This window comes from Peromyscus leucopus, chromosome 10 (assembly GCF_004664715.2).
Source record: "Peromyscus leucopus breed LL Stock chromosome 10, UCI_PerLeu_2.1, whole genome shotgun sequence".
NCBI classification, from domain to species: Eukaryota; Metazoa; Chordata; class Mammalia; order Rodentia; family Cricetidae; genus Peromyscus; species Peromyscus leucopus.
Genome location: NC_051071.1, coordinates 665,522 through 686,559, shown reverse-complemented (window position 1 = coordinate 686,559; position 21,038 = coordinate 665,522). Strand labels below are relative to the sequence as shown.

General features: G+C 52.3%; 1 protein-coding gene across 4 annotated transcripts in view; it reads left to right on the top strand.

Moving 5' to 3' along the window:
* Positions 1-12,798, top strand: part of Sh3tc1 (SH3 domain and tetratricopeptide repeats 1) — a 46,864-nt gene extending 34,066 nt beyond the window's left edge. For 3 of the 4 annotated variants that reach the window (XM_028882295.2, XM_037208872.1, XM_028882294.2), the window contains 6 exons: positions 3,422-3,602; positions 5,171-5,321; positions 6,897-7,019; positions 7,594-7,744; positions 8,622-8,818; positions 12,428-12,798. In XM_028882295.2, the coding sequence (XP_028738128.1) occupies positions 3,422-3,602; positions 5,171-5,321; positions 6,897-7,019; positions 7,594-7,744; positions 8,622-8,818; positions 12,428-12,685 (1,061 nt within the window). In that variant the 3' untranslated portion in view covers positions 12,686-12,798. The remainder of the gene's footprint in view (positions 1-3,421; positions 3,603-5,170; positions 5,322-6,896; positions 7,020-7,593; positions 7,745-8,621; positions 8,819-12,427) is intronic. The other variant, XM_028882296.2, reaches the window with a different exon arrangement.
* The last annotated feature ends 8,240 nt before the right edge of the window (positions 12,799-21,038 follow it).

The window sequence follows — 21,038 nt, the reverse complement described above, 5'->3', positions numbered from 1 at the left end:
CTGTTCTCCAGCAGAGGCCTAACCCACCCTTGAGGTCTCATGGACATGATTGTGTAGAAGGAGAGAGGAAGGAAGCAGGGTCCAGCAGAGCAGGTCAGGCCTTGGCAGGACAGACTCTAGCATGGAAGGACCCCAGGAAGCCTCAGGTTACAGCCTCCGTCTGTGGGCCAGACTTCCACAGCCTCAGCAACCTGGCCGCATAGCCACCAACTCATCCCTGCCAGGCCTCCCCAGATGCCCCCTCAAACTCGGGCAGCAGCAGCAGCAGAGGACCTAGCTCTATGTGTCCCTTCTCCCCTGGGAGGCTGAGGGATGACTAGGGCTACAGGCCAGGTCACCACTGAGCCTGCGTTGGGGCGCTGTGTCTTCCTGGGAAGCATTCTGATGTGTTGATGGGCAGTGGTTCACAGTGGCCCGTCCTGTCCATGAGACCGTCAGCAGCATGCCCCCTCATTTCTGGTTTTAAAGTTTGCAGCCTCTTTTTCTTGGTCAGGCTAGTGAAAGGTTTATAATTCTGTCGAAGCACCGGACTTTGGCTTTGTGAGTTTCCTCTACCATCCGCCTGCTCTCACCAGCAGCCTGGTTGTTCCTTATTAGTTCATTAAGATGGGAGTTGAGGGTTGAGGTTTCTCCTCCTCCCTCCCCCTCCTTCCCTTTCCCTTCCTCCCTCCTCATCTTCCCTCTCTCCCCACCTCTCCCCTCCCTCCTATCTCCATCAAAAGCATTCACCACCATCAGTTTTCCCTTCAGCTGCTCTACTTTTCAACATCCCTTAAGTTATTATTATTATTATTATTGTTGTTGTTGTTGTTGTTGTTATTATTATTATTTGTTGCTGGAGAGCTTCTCTCTGGGTCCTGCCAAGTCCCTGCAGTCCGACAGCCCATTTGCCACGTGGCTCGTGTCTTACCGGCATCTTCACATGCTGCTTATCATGGCGGTGGCTGGCAGTGACTCTCCCTCTCTCAGCCTTCCACTTCCCAGAATTCTCCTCTCTCCTTGTCTCATCTATACTTCCTGCCTGGCTACTGGCCAATCAGTGTTTTATTTATACAGAATGATATCTACAGCACTTCCCCCCTCTTTTTTTCAAAAAGGAAGGTTTTAACTTTTACATAGTAAAATTACAGATAACAAAACAATTACCAAGCAAGAATTACAGTTATAGTATCTAGTCTATTTATAATAACTACTTTATTTGGCAAAATTAAAGAAGAAATTCTATCTATCTTATATTTGTAAGTCTAAGATTTTATATCTAACTTATCTTTTATCATAACTAAGGAAAATTATAACTAGTCTTCAACTACATCAAAGACCTCAGAAGGATATAATATTACCTGAGAAATGGGAGAAGGATGCAAGCAACTTTCGGGAGTCTTGCAGGGTAGACAGAGACAGCTGGGAGCCTGAACAGTCATCCAAAGTTCTCTTGTAAAGTTGGGGCATTTGTCTTTAGCACACAGGCCTAAAGTCTCTCAGTCACTTCTCTCTGTGTCCTGTAGAATGTCTGACAGTTTCCTCTGTGAAGCAGGAACCCAAAGGACCATTTTGCCAAGTAAAGTTCAGTGGTCACCTTTTTATGGGTCTTATATGTCCAGTTGATCAAGCAGTCCAGGCAAGAACAGTTTCTTGCCCAAATGGCTGTTTTTGCCAAGGTGAAGATAAACTCCATATGAGTGTCTTCGTTGGGTGCCAAATGTAGAAGTAACCAACCATCTTATTAAATAAGAAACACAGAGCCAATACAGGGATGAAAGCCAAGAGGTCAGAGCAATAGCTAAGAGCTAAAAACCTTACCCTTCACTGTCGCTGTTATCCTACCTCTCCGAAAGAGACCTACTTCCTGTGTGTCTGTCTTTTTATAGTGTTTCTGTTCTGCCTTCTCATTGGTTGTAAACCCAACCACATGGTCTCCTAGTCACTGCCTGTCTGTACAGACCTCTAGGTCTTCTATGGTTGGTATTGAGATTAAAGGCGTATGTCTCCAATGTTGGCTGTATCCTTGAACACACAGAGATCCGCCTAGCTCTGCCTCCCAAGTGCTGGGATTAAAGGCGTGCACCACCACCACCCAGCTTCTGCGATGGCTTACTATTAGCTCTGACCCCCAGGCAACTTTATTTATTAACATACAAATAAAATCACATTTCAATACAAATAAAATATCACCATAATTATTATTATTTTACATGTATAGGTGTTTTGCTTTCATATATATCTGTGTACCACATGTGTACCTGGTACCCAAAGAGGTGTCAGATCCCTGCTTTAGATGCCCTGGGACCAGAGTTACAGATGGTTGTGAAGCACCATGTGGGTGCTAGGAATCAAACACAGGTCTTCTGTAGGAGAAGCCAGTGCTCTGGACCACTGAGCTGTGTCTCCAACCCAGTCATCCCTTAAACTTCTATGCTTCTGTTTCCTGTGTCTCTTCCTTTAACCTCTGACTATTCAGGAAAGAGCAGCTTAACTTCCATATATCCGTGAACTTACCAAATGCTCTACTGTTACTGATTTCTGTTTGTCTGTCTTAGCAGAACTGAGAACCATCCTATGGCCTCATGCATGCTAGACAAATGCTCTGTAACCATTCTGTATTCCCAGTCTTCTTTTTGTTTTTTACAAATGATAAGGTCCCATTAAGTTGCCCAACCTGGCCCTGAACTCATTCTGTAGTTCAGTTTTGCCACTGCGTAGCAAAAGAACACATTCCCCATGACTGCCATACTTTCGCATTTACTGAGGCTTGGCCAGTGTGTGTCTTTAGAGACTGCCTCATGAGCCCTTGTGAAGTAGCCCTTAAGGTCTGGCTGACTTATGGCACAGCTAAGCCTTCTGCCTCAGTGTGATTTCCGGGTTGTCTTGACAGTTGGGGATACCTCGTGGCTCCCAGCCCCTTCCTGGTCTTGGGATAGCCCACGAAGCCATGGCGTGGAGCTTGGCCTCATGAAGAAGCACAGGCTTGTGGTTGCTTGAGCTGGGCTGAATCCATTATTCTATGTGGCAGGCTCCAGACAGGGTGCTGGCTGTGGACTGGCTGTGTGTCCAACTATATTGAGCTGCCATTTCCCTGGCCATGAGGCCAGGGTGGAGGTGGGGAGAGTGTGGGAAGACAGAAACAGAAGGTGTGGAGCAGGGCAAGAGCCTGCACAGGACCCTACCCTGGATTGGTTGAGATGGCAGCACTGTCAATGGGCTTCCCTGGTATGTCAATTAATGAGAAGCTCATGGAGTACCATTCTGCAGACTACATAGCCTGGCTCTGGGGTCAGTATGCCCATTCTTGAGGACCCGACTCACGGAAGTAAAGACAAGGTAGTCATACACCGGAACCTTTAATTCCTACCTACACAGGCACTGGAGCGCCCCAAAGGGGATGGAGCCAGGAGGGTAACACCTTCTCTCTGTCCCCACCCAGGCCAGTTACAGGCTGTGCAAAAGCTCTGCCACTTCTACAGCAAGGTCATGCCCAACGAGGTGCGATGCGTCATCTACCATGAGTTCCAACTGGCCCTGGCGCGCAGGACAGCTGACAAGGTCCTGGAGGGTCAGCTCCTGGAGGCCATCAGCCAGCTCTACCTGTCACTGGGCACCGAGCGGTAAGAGCAGCAGGGTACACAGAAGGCCTGGGGAGCCCCTCCCCCCAGGAACCAGCCAAGCCCCACCCCTCAGGGCCAGTATCATTCCATTCATTGTTCATGACATAGGAGTCCCAGCATAGGCCCCTCTGATAAGGGACTATCCCTCCCGTCCTCACTTTCTTGGTTACACAAGGGTCACCTCTACAAGGCATTTCGAAGCCATCCATGCGTGGTTGCTGCTGTGTGCTGACCTCTACTGGCCCCTGGTCTTTAGTTGTCAGCCTGGGGTCTGGGCAAGTGGGATGTCATTCATCCACTGGACACACCGTGGTGGCCACATGCTCTCCAGGCTCCTAACCACAGAGGGCAGAGCCAACTTCTCTGGAGCCAGGTCTCGGGGTCATGTTTCGGGTGTGACCGGCACTGGAGTTCTGGCTAGCCTGCAAGCTGGTAAAATCCTCAACGTGACACCTCCCCTAAGGCAGGGACACTGGAGCAGGGGAGAGCCTGTGAGGAAACAGGAGAGGCTCCTGTCCCAACACAAAACTCACCACAGGAGCAGTGAGCCAGCAACCCAGAGCAAAGCCTCTTGGGTATGTCCCTGGACTGCGGTCCATCTCCCTGGGAGTTTGTTGGAGGTGCTCAGCCGCAGCCAGGCCTCAGGTCAGAAACTTAGAGCAGTCCTCTGTGCTGCTGAGAGTGTGTTCAAGTTGGAGAAGCCCTGGCCTATGATCTCAATCTGCCCTATGTCAATGTCTCCCTGGTGTCCAGAAAAGACAGAGACTGTGTCTTACTTGGCGGTTCTTTTTTTTTTTTTTTTTTTTTTTTTTTATTTTATGTGCATTGGTGTTTTGCCATGGGTATCAGGTTCTCCTGGAACTGGAGTTATAGACAGTTGTGAGCTGCTCTGGGGGAGCTGGGAATTGAGCCCTGGTCCTCTGGAAGAGCAGTTAGTGCTCTTAACCACTGAGTCATCTCACCAGCCCCTAGTTAGGGTTTCTATTGCTCTGATAAAATACCATGACTACAAGCAGCTTGAGGGGAAAGGTTTTATTTCCATTTATCCTTCCACATCTTAGCCCCATCGCTGAGAAAAGTCAGGGCAGGAAATCAAAACAGGGCAGGAAGCTGGAGGCAGGTGCTGATGCAGAGGCCATGGAGGGTACTGCTTACTGGCTTACTCAGTCTGCCTTCTTATAGAGGCCAGGACCACCAGCCCAGGGATGGCACCACCCACCATGGGCTGGGCCCTCCCCCATCAATCATCAGTCAAGAAATCACACTGTGGGCTTGCTCACAGGCCAGGCTGGTGGGGACATATTATCAAATGAGATGTCCTGTTCCCAAATGACTCTAGCTTGTGTTAGTTGATTTAAAAAAATAAAAAATTAGCTGGATTCAGCATGTGGGGGTTGACAGAACAAATAGGGTTACTTACACTTAGCTGCCGTCTTCCCTCCGAAGAATTCCGTGTCTTTCCATGTCAGGGTGCCTGGGGCAGGACAGGAGGCTGCCCACAGAGGATTCCCTCAGGTCCTGACCATTCTGTAGGCAGATCCTGTTCTGATGCCTGTGTCTGACCCCAGGGCCTACAAGTCTGCTCTGGATTACACCAAACGAAGCCTGGGGATCTTCATCGACCTGCAGCAGAAGGAGAAGGAGGCACGCGCCTGGCTGCAGGCTGGGAAGATCTACTATATCCTGCGCCAGAATGAGCTGGTGGACTTGTACATCCAGGTACGCTCAGTGCCGTCCGGGTGTACTAGCTCACTCACTCACCACCCAACCCACCTAACTACCCCTTCACCTGCCCTGCCCCCACTTGTCCATCTACCTAACTACCCACTCACCGCCACCCACACCCATCTAGCCTACCCTCCTAACTACCCACTCACCTACCCTACCCACCTAACTACCCACTCACCTACCCATTTACCTGTCTACTAACCTGTCCACCAATCCACCCCTCCACCTGTCTACCCACTCACCCAGCCATCCACCAATCCACCCGTATATCCACCCCTCTATCCTTCCAACCTACCCATTTATTCACTCATCCATTCATCCATCTCCCTGTTCACCACACATTCATTTGCCCACCCATCCACCTGTCCATCCATTTATCCACTCATCTATCCATCTACTTGTCCATCTGCTCACCCATCCATCACTGGTGAGTGTACTTACTGTGTCCCAGGGGCCTGCCTCTTTCCCACTCTGGCTCCCTCAAGCTCCCTCAATGCCCAGACTATCTGACAGCCATCTGAGCTCCCTGGGCAGAGGGCGGGCTCCTCATAGCACCCATCTCTTGTCAGTACACTGTGAGTGCTTGGCGTATGTGGGGATGCTGTGTCCACTTTGTTTGTACACAGAAGAACTTGTTTCAGTGTCTCATGGTACATTTACTTAAAACATGTTTATTAAAAAAGCTGTGATGCTTCCCGAACACAGTGTGATCTGGACAGATAAGGAGCACAGGAGCAGCCCTGTGAACTGAATGTCTAGGATCCAGGAGCCCACGGCTCAGAGGGTCCTTGGGCCGAGGCAGGCAGCGTCAGCTGAGCCTGAGGGCAAACAGCTATGAATCAGGGTGGGGAGCTAGCACCACTTGCTAGAAGAAAATATTAGGGGGATGGAGAGATGGCTCAGAGGTTAAGAGCACTGGCTGCTCTTCCAGAGGTCCTGAGTTCAATTCCCAGCAACCACATGGTGGCTCACAACCACCTGTAATGAGAACTGGTGCCCTCTTCTGGCCTGCAGTCATACATGCTGTATACATAATAAATAAATCTTTAAGAGAGAGAGAGAGAGAGAGAGAGAGAGAGAGAGAGAGAGAGAGAGGGAGAGAGAATATTAGGGCCCAACCTAGAAGCTGGAGAGTGAGCAGATTTATTCTCAGCAGTGAGTAGGTGTTTGTTAGGCATCTACTATGCACCAGGCATTGCAGGCATCCCTGAACACAGCAGAGAAGCCGCAGCATCAGGCCCTGTCTGTGGCACTGAAGGGGGAGAAAGTGAGCATGGTTGGGTCAGGAAGGAATAGGATGCAGTGGGAGCCACAGGCAATGTAGGGGCAGGAAGCTGTATTCTAACATAAGGGGCAGGCCAGACACCTAGGCAGCCCACACCTGCTGGACTCTTGGGCTGTAGCTAGATCTATATTTCCTAGCTCTCAGGTCCTGAAAGCTGCTCTCCTCAGAGCCACAAAGCCACAGAAACTGAAATGTTGGTGCCACCAAGTGTGAGGCTGCCCATCTTAGAGGCACGACCTCCCTAGGGGGTCCTATCTTCAAAGAACTTCTGGTCCTTACAGGTGGCACAGAACGCAGCCCTGTATACTGGGGACCCCAAGCTGGGGCTGGAGCTGTTTGAGGCAGCTGGCGACATCTTCTTCAATGGGACCTGGGAGCGGGAGAAAGCTGTGTCTTTCTACCGGGTGAGTGGCCACCGTAGGCAGGTAATGTGTGCTTCACATGGGTGTCTCTCGGTGGGCACAGGTGTGGCAAGCAGAGGCTTCCCACCTGGAGGTAGAGAGCATCAGTGTGGTGATCTTTGAGCCCTCTGTAAAGCACAGCATATACCTCATACTTGAATGCTAATATCTAAAGCAGTCCTGGGTGGGAAATTCTGTCACCTTACAGATGAGGAAGCTCAGCTTAGAGAGTCATAGGCATGTATAAAAGGACACGGTGTGCCAGGGAAGACATGGGCTCCTCCTCGGTCCTCTTGGTTCACGGTGTACAGTTGGCTCTGAGCTCATACACTATGCATTCTAGTAGAGCACTCAGTTGTCCCACTCCTGGGCAGAGAGGCACAAGCTGGTCTGAGGCTGAAGGTCTAGATGACTTGGTGGGGGTCACCCCAGCTCCCAGCCTGGGGTGTCAGAACAGAGCCATCCTCTGTCCCGTGACAAGACCATACAGTGGGGGGTGGCATTCCTTACACACATGTGGGCCCAGGAGGTATTGCATGGTGCACACTACAGAAGCCTAATCTCAATATGTGGCCAGGACCAGGCGCTGCCCCTGGCTGTGACCGTAGGGGACCAAGAGGCAGAGCTGCGCCTATGCAACAAGCTGGTGGCCCTTCTGTCTGCACTGGAGGCACCCCAGGAGGGCCTAGAGTTCGCCCATGAAGCCCTAGCACTCAGCATCACCCTAGGTGAGTCCCCAGCCCCGGGCCGTGGTCTGCACTCCATCTGACTGGGTCTTCAGCCCCAGGTCTGCAGAGCAAAGCAGGCATTGCTCGGCTTCTCCCATCTCCTGTGAAGGCTGGCTGAGGCCCGCGGCAGCCCTGCTGAGCTGGCAGTGTCCAGCCCTAGCCGAGCACTGAGCAGGCAGGAACTGCAAGAGAGCAAAGCTCTGAGGATCTCTCTTCTTGCTGCAGCGCATGCTGCCCAGTGGCTTTCCACACAGGTGGACTTGTGTAGGCTGTCCTTTCCCGTGTCCTCACTGTCTGCCGCCTGTTTCCACTGACTGGGAGTGTCTGTGATGCTCCTGGGAGGGAACCCTGAGTGGGGCCTCAGGCCTGCAGGGGGAATGCAGCTAAACTCAATGCTCTGAGTACAGGCTCCGTGAACTGGCACTCAAGTCCGCCCACATACATTACCTGTTTGCAGGGGGAGGCCCAGGACTCTGAGCATGGCTCCCTAAGGTAATAGACCGTGCTGGAACATATATGGCAGCAGCCATAGTCAGTCCTTGAGTTTGAGTTCTGTGCCTGAGAATGCATAAATAGATCATGGGCCTAGCCGAAGGCACCCCCAGGCAGCTCCATGCAGACACAAAGTGGGGCACGTGAGCCTGCAGCTTTGCCAGATCTGGAAATGGAAAGGGAACAGCTGTCATTAGCTCACTTTACAGATGAGAAAATGAGTCCAGGGAAAGGACGGGCTAGAGCGGCCTGGTTTAAGTCTGTGAGTGTTTGCAGCCACCTGGCCTGTGCTGCATTTGCATGCATGCTCCTTCCTGATTGGCTCATGCCTGGCTTGCCCCACTGGGCAGTGTCCCCACACCTGCCCCTCTCCCTGCCCCCCCAGGTGACCGCCTGAATGAGCGAGTGGCCTACCACCGGCTAGCCACCCTCCACCACCGGCTGGGCCACGGAGAACTGGCTGAGCACTTCTTCCTCAAGGCTCTGTCACTCTGCAACTCACCTCTGGAATTCGATGAGGAGACCCTGTACTATGTGAAGGTGTACCTGGTGCTGGGTGACATCATCTTCTATGACCTGAAGGTGGGCAAGAAGGGGCTCAGCCTGGGGTAGAGTCATTGCTCTGCCTGGGTGTGCGATCTGCTCGCACAGTAATTGCCTCCCAGCCATGGCCTCACCACGTTCTCATGGAGCAAGGCCTGGCTGTGAGAAGCCAGCAAAGGTCAGCAGACAGGGCTAGTTTTTTTGTGCTGGTCAGGCTTGGCCCTCTCATGTGACAAGGAGAGGGCACAGGGTCACCATATACCAGCAGTGGGAAAGGAGTTAGGGAGCTTCCTGGATGTGGTGACCCCCCAAAAGGACATAAAGGGACAAGGACATTTATGTCAATGGCCCCTGAGACTCACATTGCAGAATCCAGCCCCCATCTGGGTGCATCTTCCAGGAAGCCCAGCTGGAGTGCCAGCCTTTTCCCACAATTCCTTGTTGGAATTCCGTGGCTTCTGTCCCTCATCATCTGGGAGGGGTAGGTGGAGATATTACCATCCTGCCTCAAGTGAAGGAAACTGAGGTTCAGGAAGGGGTACACCGATTAAATGCTCCCTTCCTGGGTCTTTGCTGGTCACAGCTCCAGGTACATGTGTGAATTTGAGCTGCCATACACATGCAGACACATGTACTTCAGCTGTCTTTCCCCCATAGCTGGGTGCCCTCTCCTCCACAGCTTCTATCCCCCGAGGTGCGGTATCTCCCATGCTCCCCCATGTCACAGAGTTAGCTCGGGAGAGGTGGCCTTGAGACCAGGGGGAGGAGTGTCCATCTGTACATGGCCCACTCTGCTCTGTTCTTGGGTCCTGGCTCTGTGGGGCTGGTACAAGATGAGACATTAGTAGGAGACATAGTACATCTTGGGCTTTGTTGCTAGCTAAGGGAGATGTCGCAGATGCTGAACAAGGGGAGGCAGGCTGGGTGGGGTCTCAGGAAGCCCCTCAGGTCACTCTTCTGGGGAGAGACCTCTAAAAGAAGCTAGGATGGGAGACTCCTGGGGGGTGGGTCCAAAGTCCAGAGGGAGTTTGCATCCTACTGGGATGCTGAGTTTGAGGCAAAGATGCACTTGACCTGGGAGTGAGCTGTGTCACACCTCATCTTAGTTCCCAGGGACATGGGCCACTTGCACAATCACCCAACATGGGGCCAGGAAGCCCCCAGAGCCAGCGAGGCCCTGCAGTCTCGGGGCACCTACCTCCCCCAAGGAAGGCAAGTACTAGGGCTGAGGCAAGGTAAGATCCAGACATCAGGGAGGCTCACGGGAGAAGAAGCAGAGGCCATGACAGGTCAAGGCCTTAGGCTCTGGAATCTGGGACGAAGAAGGAGACTTCAGAAAAGGGACACAGCTGTGTGCACAGGAAGGCCCTGAGGGGCAGCCATAATGCTGTTCCAGGCCACCTGGATCTCTGAGTCATATCTGGGGTAGGGTAGGCCTGCTGCTGCTCCGAGCCAGCCCCCAAGCTGCTGTGCTCTTAGCTGGGACAGTTTCAAAAAATGGCGCCCAAACACAAGGACCAGGACATGCTGCGGGCCGCAGGAATATATCATAAGAACTCAACTGGTTATGGCAAAGTCACTACCTGGAGGGATCAGGGAATTCCTCCAGAGGAAGAAAATCCCAAGGAGTTTTTGGTGTTACTTGGCTTGTTCTATATCAGCTGTATTCTGTTATGAAAATCATGTGTGCCTTCATAGCTTTCCCAATTGACTTTTCCCTAAGAAGGGCTAACAGTGTGGACTGATCACTCTCTGGACATACACATTCCAGGTATTTGGAGAACAGGCTCAGGAAAGGCTTTCTCTGGAATCAGATATCTCCCTTGGCTACTTTCAAGGACTAGCAGTAATAACAGTCCACATGCAAGTCTCCTGATTTAAGGTAAATTCCACAAGGAGACACCACCTAGGTCAGGTGGACGTTAAGTAATAGCTTTACACAATTCAGCTCGGACCCTCCTTTCTTACAGCCTTACTAACTTTATAGACTGCTAATTCCTTACCTAACCACTTCTAGAAATATTTAGATAACCTTCTGCGCTGACAGCTATGCTCAGCCAGAACCCCAGTTCAAGCCTCCCCGTAATTATCATCATTGGCAGCATCCGGCCGGGTCCATCCCCAGATGGAGGAAAGTACCTTATCAGAGATACCTCTGTACTCTCTAAGAACAGACTTAACCATCCAGGCTACCTGTTTGAGAAGGCCTGGCGGATGTGCCAATTAAGCTTTACTTCCTCCTTTCCCAAACTTTACCTCTAGTTCTAGATCTCCCTTTAACTATCACCAGAGGCATCTAGCTGTACACAGGTTGCCTAGCGACTGAGCACACTTTCCCCCACCCTGCAGAAAAGTGGCAGATAGCTTGTACAGATAAGAGCCACAGGAAAAAAGAAGACAGTTTTATTTCAACCATTGACCTAACAACTTATAGATTCTTTTTTCTTTCTTTCTTTCTTTTTTTTTCTTTCTTTTTTTTTTTTTTTTTTTTTTTTTTGGTTTTTCGAGACAGGGTTTCTCTGCGTAGCTTTGAGCCTTTTCTGGAGCTCACTTGGTAGCCCAGGCTGGCCTCAAACTCACAGAAATCCACCTGACTCTGCCTCCCAAGTGCTGGGATTAAAAGCGTGTGCCACCACCGCCCGGCCAACTTATAGATTCTTAACATTTTCTACCAATCACGTTTAAGATTATAGTGGAGCACGTAAGATCCCTCTTCTTAGATATTACCTGAATTTAGCCTTTAGTTAATTCATTTCCCCATTGGTCACTTCCCTTTGGGGTAGCAAATGATAATTAACGGTTATTGCCTCCCTATGTGATTCTTATCACCCCTCCATTTGACCCTGGAACCTCGCTTTGCACTGCCAAGGGAATACTGCTTGTAAGTGTATATATACCAGGACTCCCAGGGCATGAGAGGACAGAAAAGAGAAAAGAGAATGGAAGAACTAGATGGGTAAGAACTGGAAAGAAACAAACTGAGATGGGGAAGAACTAGATTGAAGGGCTAAAAGAGAGGACTAGAGGAACGAGATGGAAGATGAAGAAGAGCCAGATGGGGAAGAACAAGATGAGGAAGAGCCAAATGAGAGAGAAGGAGACAGGAGAGGAGCTGATAGGGGAAAGAACTAGATAGATGTGAACCTAGAAAGGACAGAACTAGATGAAAGAATTAAGATAGAACCTAGAGGGGACAGTAGATAAATATAGAGAAATCAGGTGAGAAAGGAGCTAAACATGAGAACAGAATAGAAGCTGTGTAGAGAGAGAACTATCACAGAATAATAAAGTGTATGAACTAAGGAGTTTCGTGTACATAGATTCATTTCTTTTCATCAAAGATGAATTATCAGCTGGTTGTAGATTCTTCCCGGACCCTGAGAGGGGACTATCGAGGGGCTGGACCCCCATAGTCCCCGATAAGTAAGCTCTAACCTTGTTGGGGAAAGAGGCTAAACTGTGATTGTGATGGAGCAAGACGGGATGTCCTCCTCCTAGCCTGATGTGGCCTGTGGGTCAAGCACTATGGGTGGGTGTGTCCGAGTGACCCTGGGATAGTGTAGTCCTTGGGGATTGCTCCTGGTATCCTCCCCACCCACCCCACTGCAGTGAGTCAGCTAAATCCCAGTCAAACACATCTATCCATAGGACCCATTTGATGCTGCTGGGTATTACCAGCTGGCGCTGGCAGCGGCCGTGGACCTGGGCCACAAGAAAGCTCAGCTGAAGATCTACACACGCTTGGCCACCATCTATCACCACTTCCTCATGGACCGTGAGATGTCCCTCTTCTTCTACCAAAAAGCAAGGACCTTTGCCTCGGAACTGAACCTCCGTAGGACCAACGTGGTGCCCCAGCGCTTCTGTGGCCGGGCACTCTGGCTGACTCCTGGCCACCCATCCTGACAACCTGAGAAGGACCTGTGCAAGGGGACTCTTTCTTCGGGTGTGGATGACTTGTTTCAGGGAGAGGGGTGTGTTGAAGGAAGGACCAAACAGTAGTAAATATTTGTCAGCAACTGTGGTATCGTCAAGTATATGGTATGTGTCCCATTGGGCACAGGCTCTGCCCCTCCCAGTTCCCTGACCCACACTGCAGCCTGGCCTCACCTTGTCTCCGTGAAGACTGAACCCAGCAGGTGTTTGCAAGACCTCCTGCTGGCTCTCTCATGGTGTGGCCTGGGCAAGTCACTTACCTCAATCCTCTGTCCCCTTGTCTATAAAAAGGTAAGGTGGTGACAGGAGTCCCTTGGCAGGGCCAACGGTGGCCTTGTCTCTCTCTGCTCTCACGTGTATCTGACACAAGCCTGCATCTTTCATCCTCACAGTACTGAAATGTCCTGAGAGTTGTTCAGGACATGATGGCCCGCCCCTCTTGGCAGTGGGAGATGTGGGGACCCAGATTATCCATTGTCACAGAGGGTAGGAATGAGTCACAGAGCCAAATACAGTGACCTCCCTGCCTGCCTACGGGGATATGGTCCCCTAGGCCTCGAGAGCAGCTTGTGGACCTCTGCATCCCTGATGGTGTCAGGAGAGCCACAGGCCAAAGGATGAAGATTCTCCCTGCTCGGTGTCCCTTGATCCAAGACTTGTCTGGCCTGCAGAGTGCTGCAGTCTGCTGCCTAGTAAATGTGACGGCCTCATGGCCACCCTTCCTGCTCTTGCCTGCTCCCCCCCCCCCCCCCCCGCCTCTGCTGTCACCTGGTCCCTAAGACCTCTGGTGTCTCTCGAGTCTCCAGCCCAGGCAAGGTGATTCTGACAGTTTCTTTACTAACCATGGCACAGGAAGGCTGAAAATGATCTACAGTGCCCCAAGCCCTTCCTTCAGTCATGTTTAAATACGGGAAATTTCTCACTTTAATGGCTTCTGGTGGTATTGACAGTGTCACAGTGTCCCGCAGCCTCCCTATACCCCAGAACATTGTACTCTCCCCAAGTCCCCCTTTAAAATGGACACTGCAGGCAGGAACTGGGGTGTCCACTCCTCACAACCTTGCTGAAAAGCAAGACGACTTGTCCACCTTCCAGAGTCCTGCAGAAACAGATGATCCTCCCTGTCTCCCCACCAGGGAGCAGCAGAGAACTTCCAGAACCAGCTGCTCCCCGACCCAAACTCTTTGCCAGTTGCTGACAATCCCATTCTCGGGTGGGTTATGAAAGATAATGGTGATCCACTCTGGGCTCAGCCAGAGTCACCATGGTAACTAAGGACACTTGGCTGAGGTCATCACCTGCCTGCCGTTCAGCGTTCAGCGAGGAGTCATCCAGAGCCTGAGTGTCCTCAGCTGCCAGCTGTCTTGGAGGGGCAGGGCCTTTGAGAGTAGATCTTTCTGAGCCCAGGTTGGTCAGCCCTGAAACAAAGTGGCTGCCTTGGGGCTGAGGTGAGGCTTGGGTAGCAGGGGGCTCATGAGGTTTAGGGTGCTCCCTGAGCGGGCCCTGCCACAGGGCTGTTTCCTCATGATCCCAGGATGCCCCAACAGCCATACCATGCTGCACCAAGGTTGAGTAGCACTGGCCACACTCTTAACCTCTCAGACCCTTTCATCATCTGTAACCAAAGAAGCCCAAGAGGGGAAGACAACAGGAGCCCGGAGCAGCCTGCAGAATCTCAGCTGGGGCGGGAGTGGATGGTGGAAGCCAGGGCTCCCAGGTTCCACCTAGGCCTGGTGCACCCCTTAGGGCTCTTCCATCAGCATGGGACTAGGATCCCGTGGCCTGAGGAGGGATGCGTCCACCAGCAGTCCCACTGCCCATTGCTCAGACTGTAGAAGGAAGTCCAGTGTCTGCCAAGTCTACCCAGCTACCTTCCTTCAAGTAGGGCCTGAGTTTGAGGCTGTGGGGCCTCACCCCAGCAGGGCTGTGTCCACTCTCTTGCGAGCACAGTCACTTTCTGTACCAGCTCTGTCCAACAAGGGCAGAGAGATGCAGGTGTTGAGGGATCTGAGCAGGCATGAGGGCAGGATCACCGGGGCGCTCTGTGTGACCCGGGCCAGAGCTTTGAGTTGCTTTAGTGCGCAAACGGCATCCACTCGGCCTTCCCTGCCCGCTGTGGCATCTCTGCAAAGCCAGTCCTCTTGACCAGACTCGGGTTGACAGCCTCTGTGTCCTAGGGAAGCGGGGATTCTAGACTTATATCTGTGGAGAGCAGGGGCATTGGCTCCTGGGGGTCAAGGATGCCTCTATGACCCTGTCAGCAGGGTGAGAACACCTCTGTGGGGACCCATCAGCCTGGGAGGGGGAACTTCCAGATACATCTGAGAACAGAGACAGGCTCATCCTAGGAGGAGGGCAGTGGGTGTTGACTCCTCACCCATATTTCCCTGTTCCCAGAACCTCCACTGCTCCCCTCACCTTCCCATCATGCCTGCCTCAGGGGCCTAGGAAAAGGACCGTTGAGCAATGAACTCACTCTAGATGGCCATTTCTAGACCAGAGGCCAACATAAAGGCTCCACCAAGCGGTCATCATTCAGTGATGACTGCAGGCACACCCATTCCCAGCATGGCCTGTACTGGGGCCAAGTGAGGCTAGACTAGCCTTGATCTCAACAGTTCACACTGGAGGTGGGGATTCCCTTCCCCCATAGGGGACGGGGATCAGGAGCTCTGTGGGGACAGATTGAGCGAGCACCAGAGAGGACTCAGGTCCAGGTTGGCTCTCAACCATTAACAGCAATGTTAACCTGAGCTGAAAGTCCTACCACTGCCAGCCGGGGAATTTAAAAAACCCACTTAAGCCAAAGAGTGTGCCATGTCCCTGGTGCAGTCATCCCCACCTCCCAGCAATGCCACCTTGAGGACCATGGCATCAGTACACAGACCTTTGCGGTACAGCAACATCCAATCCACATAGTTCTGAGCAAGTCAGCCTCCCCTGGGTCCTGGTCCATCTCAGCAACACATGTGATCATGGGAACCCTGGGAGGGTGTGAACCCTCAACGACGACTGTGCTCCTGTCACTTGTATGTTACTACAAAAAGCCTCAACAGAGGCCACCACACATGGCCAACATTCTACCCATCATTCATGCTCCCCAACGAGCAGCTCATGCTCCCAGTCCTATGGGCTCCAACTTAACCCACATGACCCATGTCAATAGTTCCTTCACAAGCTTGCCCTGCCCTGTACCCCCACTATTGTTTAGTCTCTTCTCCCTGAACACCCCATGAGCCGCAACCATAGGAAGTTGTTGGCACCCCAGACCCCTGGCACTTTCCTCTCACTGTGGTGCGTCAGTTGGGTCTCAAGTACCCCCTGTGATGGCCAGCATGGCTGGCTGGCTCAGAAGAGCTCAGTCCTTGAAGAAGTGATCTGTGAGGAGGTCAGGAGGCTTCCAGAGGCCAGAGGAGGCAGCTTGGAGGATTCTCTGTGCGACCTGTCTTCTTCCCAGAAGTCTGGAGGCTGCCCTCCAGGTCATAGGTCTGGGGTACATCAATGTGATCCATATTTCCTGAGAGGCTTAGAAGAGCCACCTTGGTTGAATTTCTGCCAGGGCAGAGCCCACAGGCTGCTTGCATCAACTATGTTGGACAATTGAACATTTCCAAATTCCAGCTCCAAGCTTCCGAGGTGGGCAGCTGGAGGTCATGAGGGGTGTTCCAGAGATGGTGGTGAACAGGCCCTGGGAGCTGAGGCTAGGAGGGAGGTGGCTGGTGAAAGGGCAGAGCATCCCAGTCCAGCTCCTGTGCCACATTCTGTCCTGGGCAGACCTGAGCAGCAGCCCCTGGGTGTGCAGAGGCCAGAGCTGTGCGGAGCACACCCAGCTCTGGGAGGCTCCAGCCACCTCTGCTGGCGGTACCATTCCAATCTCCGGGTCCCTCCACTCCCAAAAATGTTCAGTGTCCGGGGAGTGGGAGTGTCTCCCTGTTCCTCACTCCAACAAGGACACAGGAAGACAGTCACGGCCGCTTGGATGACCCAGGCCATCACCCACCTAGGAGTCTGCCTTGCTCCAGAAAGGGAGGTTTGGTAAGGATCATGTTTGCAAGGTAGTCTTGGTACCTTGGCATCTCCAGGGCCACTCTGGCTCTTTGGCAGGGTGACTCCAAGTAGAGTGGTAGTATGTTAAGTCAGGAATCTGGAAGTGGGGCGGGGTAGAGGTCGCAGAGCTACGGTGGGGGAAGCTTGTCTGCAAGGTGAGGGTGACTCTGATAGAAGGTGGGAAGGAGTGGGCTCCATATCTCAGTGGGGGACGGGACATGGCTTGGAGGGGGGTCATTCCCCTTGTAAAGGTCATAGGGTCCTGTAGGTCCCAGACACAGACAGTATCTAGAAACAGATTTCCCTTTGGTAGATGCTCCGAAGCATCCATCCCCCCTTCTCTTCACCCCTGCACCTTGAGCTGCTGTGTGTCCACCATTCCCACATAGCCAGGGTCCACAGAGTCATGGGGGTGTCACTGTGTCCTCTGTGTGCCCCCAGGGTCTTCTTCCCTCATCTGACATTTCCCTGGAGGGGCTCCTCTGGCCCTGAGTACTGCTGTACTCTTGTGAGGAGCTGCATGGTACTGAATTCCTCAGCTCCCTCCTCCGTGACTTCAGAAAGACCTGGGGAGCGAGGCTTCACTGGGCGGTTCTGAGGACCCAGCCAAGCAGGGTCCCTTGTAACCAGCAGCTCCCAGCTCACCCACTAAGGCACCAGCCCTCTGCCTGATGGAATGAGGCCAACGTGGATGGGTGTATGATCAGAGTACACATTGAGACCCAAAAAGATCAGACAAGGGAACCATGTCCTTTCCCTGTGTGTCACCTGCTCAGATGATGGGTCCAGAAAGGAGGGATGGACTAAACACTAAATGCTGTCCAACAAGCTGTGTGGCAAACTTCTATGCCCCTTCCTATACCCAGCTCTAATGTCCCATCTTCTGCAAAACCTACTCTGACTCCAGCAGTCAGGGACTCACACATACCATCAAAGTGCTCCCTCCTTCTCAGGCAATGTAAACACGTATCTTTTTAGTGCTATGCGGTCAGCCTCATCAGCCCCTTCTACAGTGGACACTGAGGCTTCGTAAGAGTGGGAATCTCCAATCACACAGCCGCGGCTGCCCAGCCTCTGACTATAGAGTTCCCACACCAGTGGGGACCGGCCCACCTCTTCTCACCAGCAGCTAGCCAAGGCTGGAGCCCTGGGGCGTCACCAGCTGCCCCTTACAGACTCCCAAGTTCTGATTCCTAGGTTCCATGAAGCCTCCCTTGCCCCTGAATGTCTTCCTATAAGCTGGATCACCTCAATGGTTGACCTGAGCTGCTCAGGCTCCTGGGTCAACTTCCTGCTGTCTGTCTAAGGTTGCCAGTGGGAACAGGGCGTGTGTGCATGGGGGGGGGGGGGGTTGAGCAGTTCTCTTCCTCACCAATACTCCCCTCATCATCCAGGCCCTCTGTTGACCCTACCCACCTAGACCTGCTTCTTTTCTCTGTTTAAATACTCACAATGTTCTACTATGTGAGAAACCCATCTTGCCTATTGTGGCTATCGTGACCTGGTTCCGTGGTCAGCATGCCTGACCAACAACAGGCCCCGGCTTCTGTCTGTGGGGCAACGGCAAGGTGCAGTGGGCAAGGCTTTCTGTGCCCCACACCCTTCACCTGCTAGGCCTGCTCCAGTCCTAAGTACCCCTCCTGGTTGGTACCTTTGCCTTAGAGATCAGGATTTCAACAGATGATTTGGAGCTCTGCCCTTCAGCCCCATAACCAGGGTCTTCCATATTGAGCATTGATGCCAGGATCAATTCCCTCTGACCAGTCATGGAATCCACATGAACACCTGCCATTCTCTCCCTGGCATAGACAGGAGGAGATCCATAAGGCTCCCACACAGCCACAAGCTCTGCAGGCTGACAGGCCAGCACGCCCTTGGCTATCTCTGGAATGACCAGACACTCTGCCTGTGGCCAGGCAGGTTGCCTTCCTTTCTGCCCCTTTGGTTACTGGGCTGTAAGATCCCAGTCTGGGAACAGAAGTGTGTTCCAAAAGAATACGGCACTCTCGGGGGGCTCTAGACTGGCCAGGCCTAAGATCACTGTATGTCATTCTGTAGCAGTTCAGGGAACAGTTCCCAGGCTGGTCACACAGCCCAGTTTAGACCTGAGTTCCTGGTCTAGAGTAATGCGGTTGGACTGAAGTGTGAGTGCCGTGTAGAAGACATGCCCCCTTCCATGCAGACAGACAGCAGGACACGGGGCACAGAGAACAAAGTGGGCATCCTGCCTGGACCCCTGAGTCACAGAAGAAATTGAGGTTCAATGAGGACTTAGAATGCATTAGACATTTAGATGTTTCCCACCTCCTGAGCCACCCCAGTTCCTTGGTCCTGTTCACATAGCCCCGGGACTCAGGATGCGATTGGGAGAGCCAGGGGTGAATGGATAGAGACAGAAGCAGGCAGGAGATTCCAGACTGCGCCGGTAACTCCTGGCTGACAATGAGTTTCAGGGTGTGCCTGCGGAGTGGGCTGCAAGGAGAGATTGATCAAGCTGGCTGCCAGATGGGAGGGTTTGGAGAGTGAGCTGATGCTGACCACAGGGGTCACTGAGGGAGGATGAGAGTCACGCTGACGGAGTAGCAGGAGTTCCCCTGGCTTTCTTCTGTCCTCTATCCCTGCCCATGGCCTGAGTGTGTGTCTGTCCAGCACCATGAATAGGGGTAGAGGGATGAAATGACAAATGTCCTTTCAAGATCACGTTCAGCATGGCGACGATGCATCAAGATGGCCCCGGCAGGAAGCAAATAGACTGTGAGAAATGAAGGGGCACAAAGACTCTGTGTTGGCTGACTGGTGACACCTCCTCCTCATTTGCTCTAGTCAGGGGGCTTCCTCCCTCTTGTTCTCTTGCAGGCTCAGCCTGGGAGAACCCTGGGCCGGGCTGGACCAACACCAGGCAAGCTTCCCCTGTCCCTCCCCCAGGGTTCTAGCTCCAGCCATGAACCTCTGCCTCAGGCTTAGCCCTGGGGCGCACAGCTCCCCGCCCAGGTGTTCATGTCCACCAGGTGGCAGCCACCCAGACTCCTTTGCCTGCCTATCTTTGTTATCCCTGGGGTGGCTCCCGTCTTCAAATCAGGACCGCTCTGACTTTTTAATCTTGAAATAGGTATAGATTTGCAAAACAGTTGAGAGAGGTCCTGCAAGCCTTTTTTCCCAGTGTCCCCCAAGACCACATGCTATGTAACCTGGTACAGCAGGGACATCAGGGGGCTGGCTTTGTACTAGTGTCTATGACTCCATGGACCACATTTCAGTAGATCCCTGTGGCGGCCGCAGATGAGAGACATGTCTGGCAGCCACGTGCCTCCAGCCATCCCTGGCAGCCTTGTCGCCACCATTTCAAGCTATGCAGTGGGATGGCACCCGGGCTTCTCTCACTGAATCCTTGCATCCATGCCAGGCTTGTGGGGGCCAGCAACGCTCTTCTTCCTGTTGACAGCAGCCGTGGTTCTGTGGCATGCTGGGGACAGACTACTTCAGCATTAGTTTGACACAATCGGCAAGTCTTCAGTAGTTACAAATGAAATGTGCGGTGAGTCATCCTGTCCCAGTTGTCATGTGGACACGTCTCTGGAGTGAGTGGCTGGGATTCAGCAAATGGGCAGCTTTTGAGCAGCCTGTGAAGCATTCTGCTCCCTGGTTGCACCATTTGTATATAACCTGGAAGGATGTTGTTTGTGACTGCGATTGTGCATGCATGTTTGCATGTGTGTAGGTATGTATGTAAATGTATGTGTGTATGTGTGTGTGTGTGTGTGTGTGTATGTGTGTGTAGGTCAGGTTGTTGTCAAATATCTTCTTTGGTCACTCACTTTATTTACTGGGCCAGAACCCTTACTTGGACCCAGAGCTCACTGACTGGGTTAGTCTCCCCAGCCAGCAGCTTGCGCCAGGCACGCCCTGTCTCCACATCAGGAGCGCTGGGATTGCAGGTAGCCACAGGCCTTCCTGGCTTTTATGTGGGTGCCAGGGCTCCACACTACAGCCCTCACACTTCCACGACAAGTGCTTTACCCACCATACCATCTCCCAGATGCTCCTGTGAGGGGGTTGAAAAAAGCCAAAAGAGAAGAAAAACAAAGCTGATTCTCACTTCCGGGTGACGTTAGATGTTTTTGTTTGTTTGTTCCTTGTGCCTACAGCTCTGAATCATCCAACTTCTGTGAAATAAATATGCATTTTTCACTATATACTTGGCAATCAGAAAGAAGCAATTTCTCTACAAAGCATGTGACACGATGGGAGGATTCTCAGGGAATCAAGCTTTTGAAAA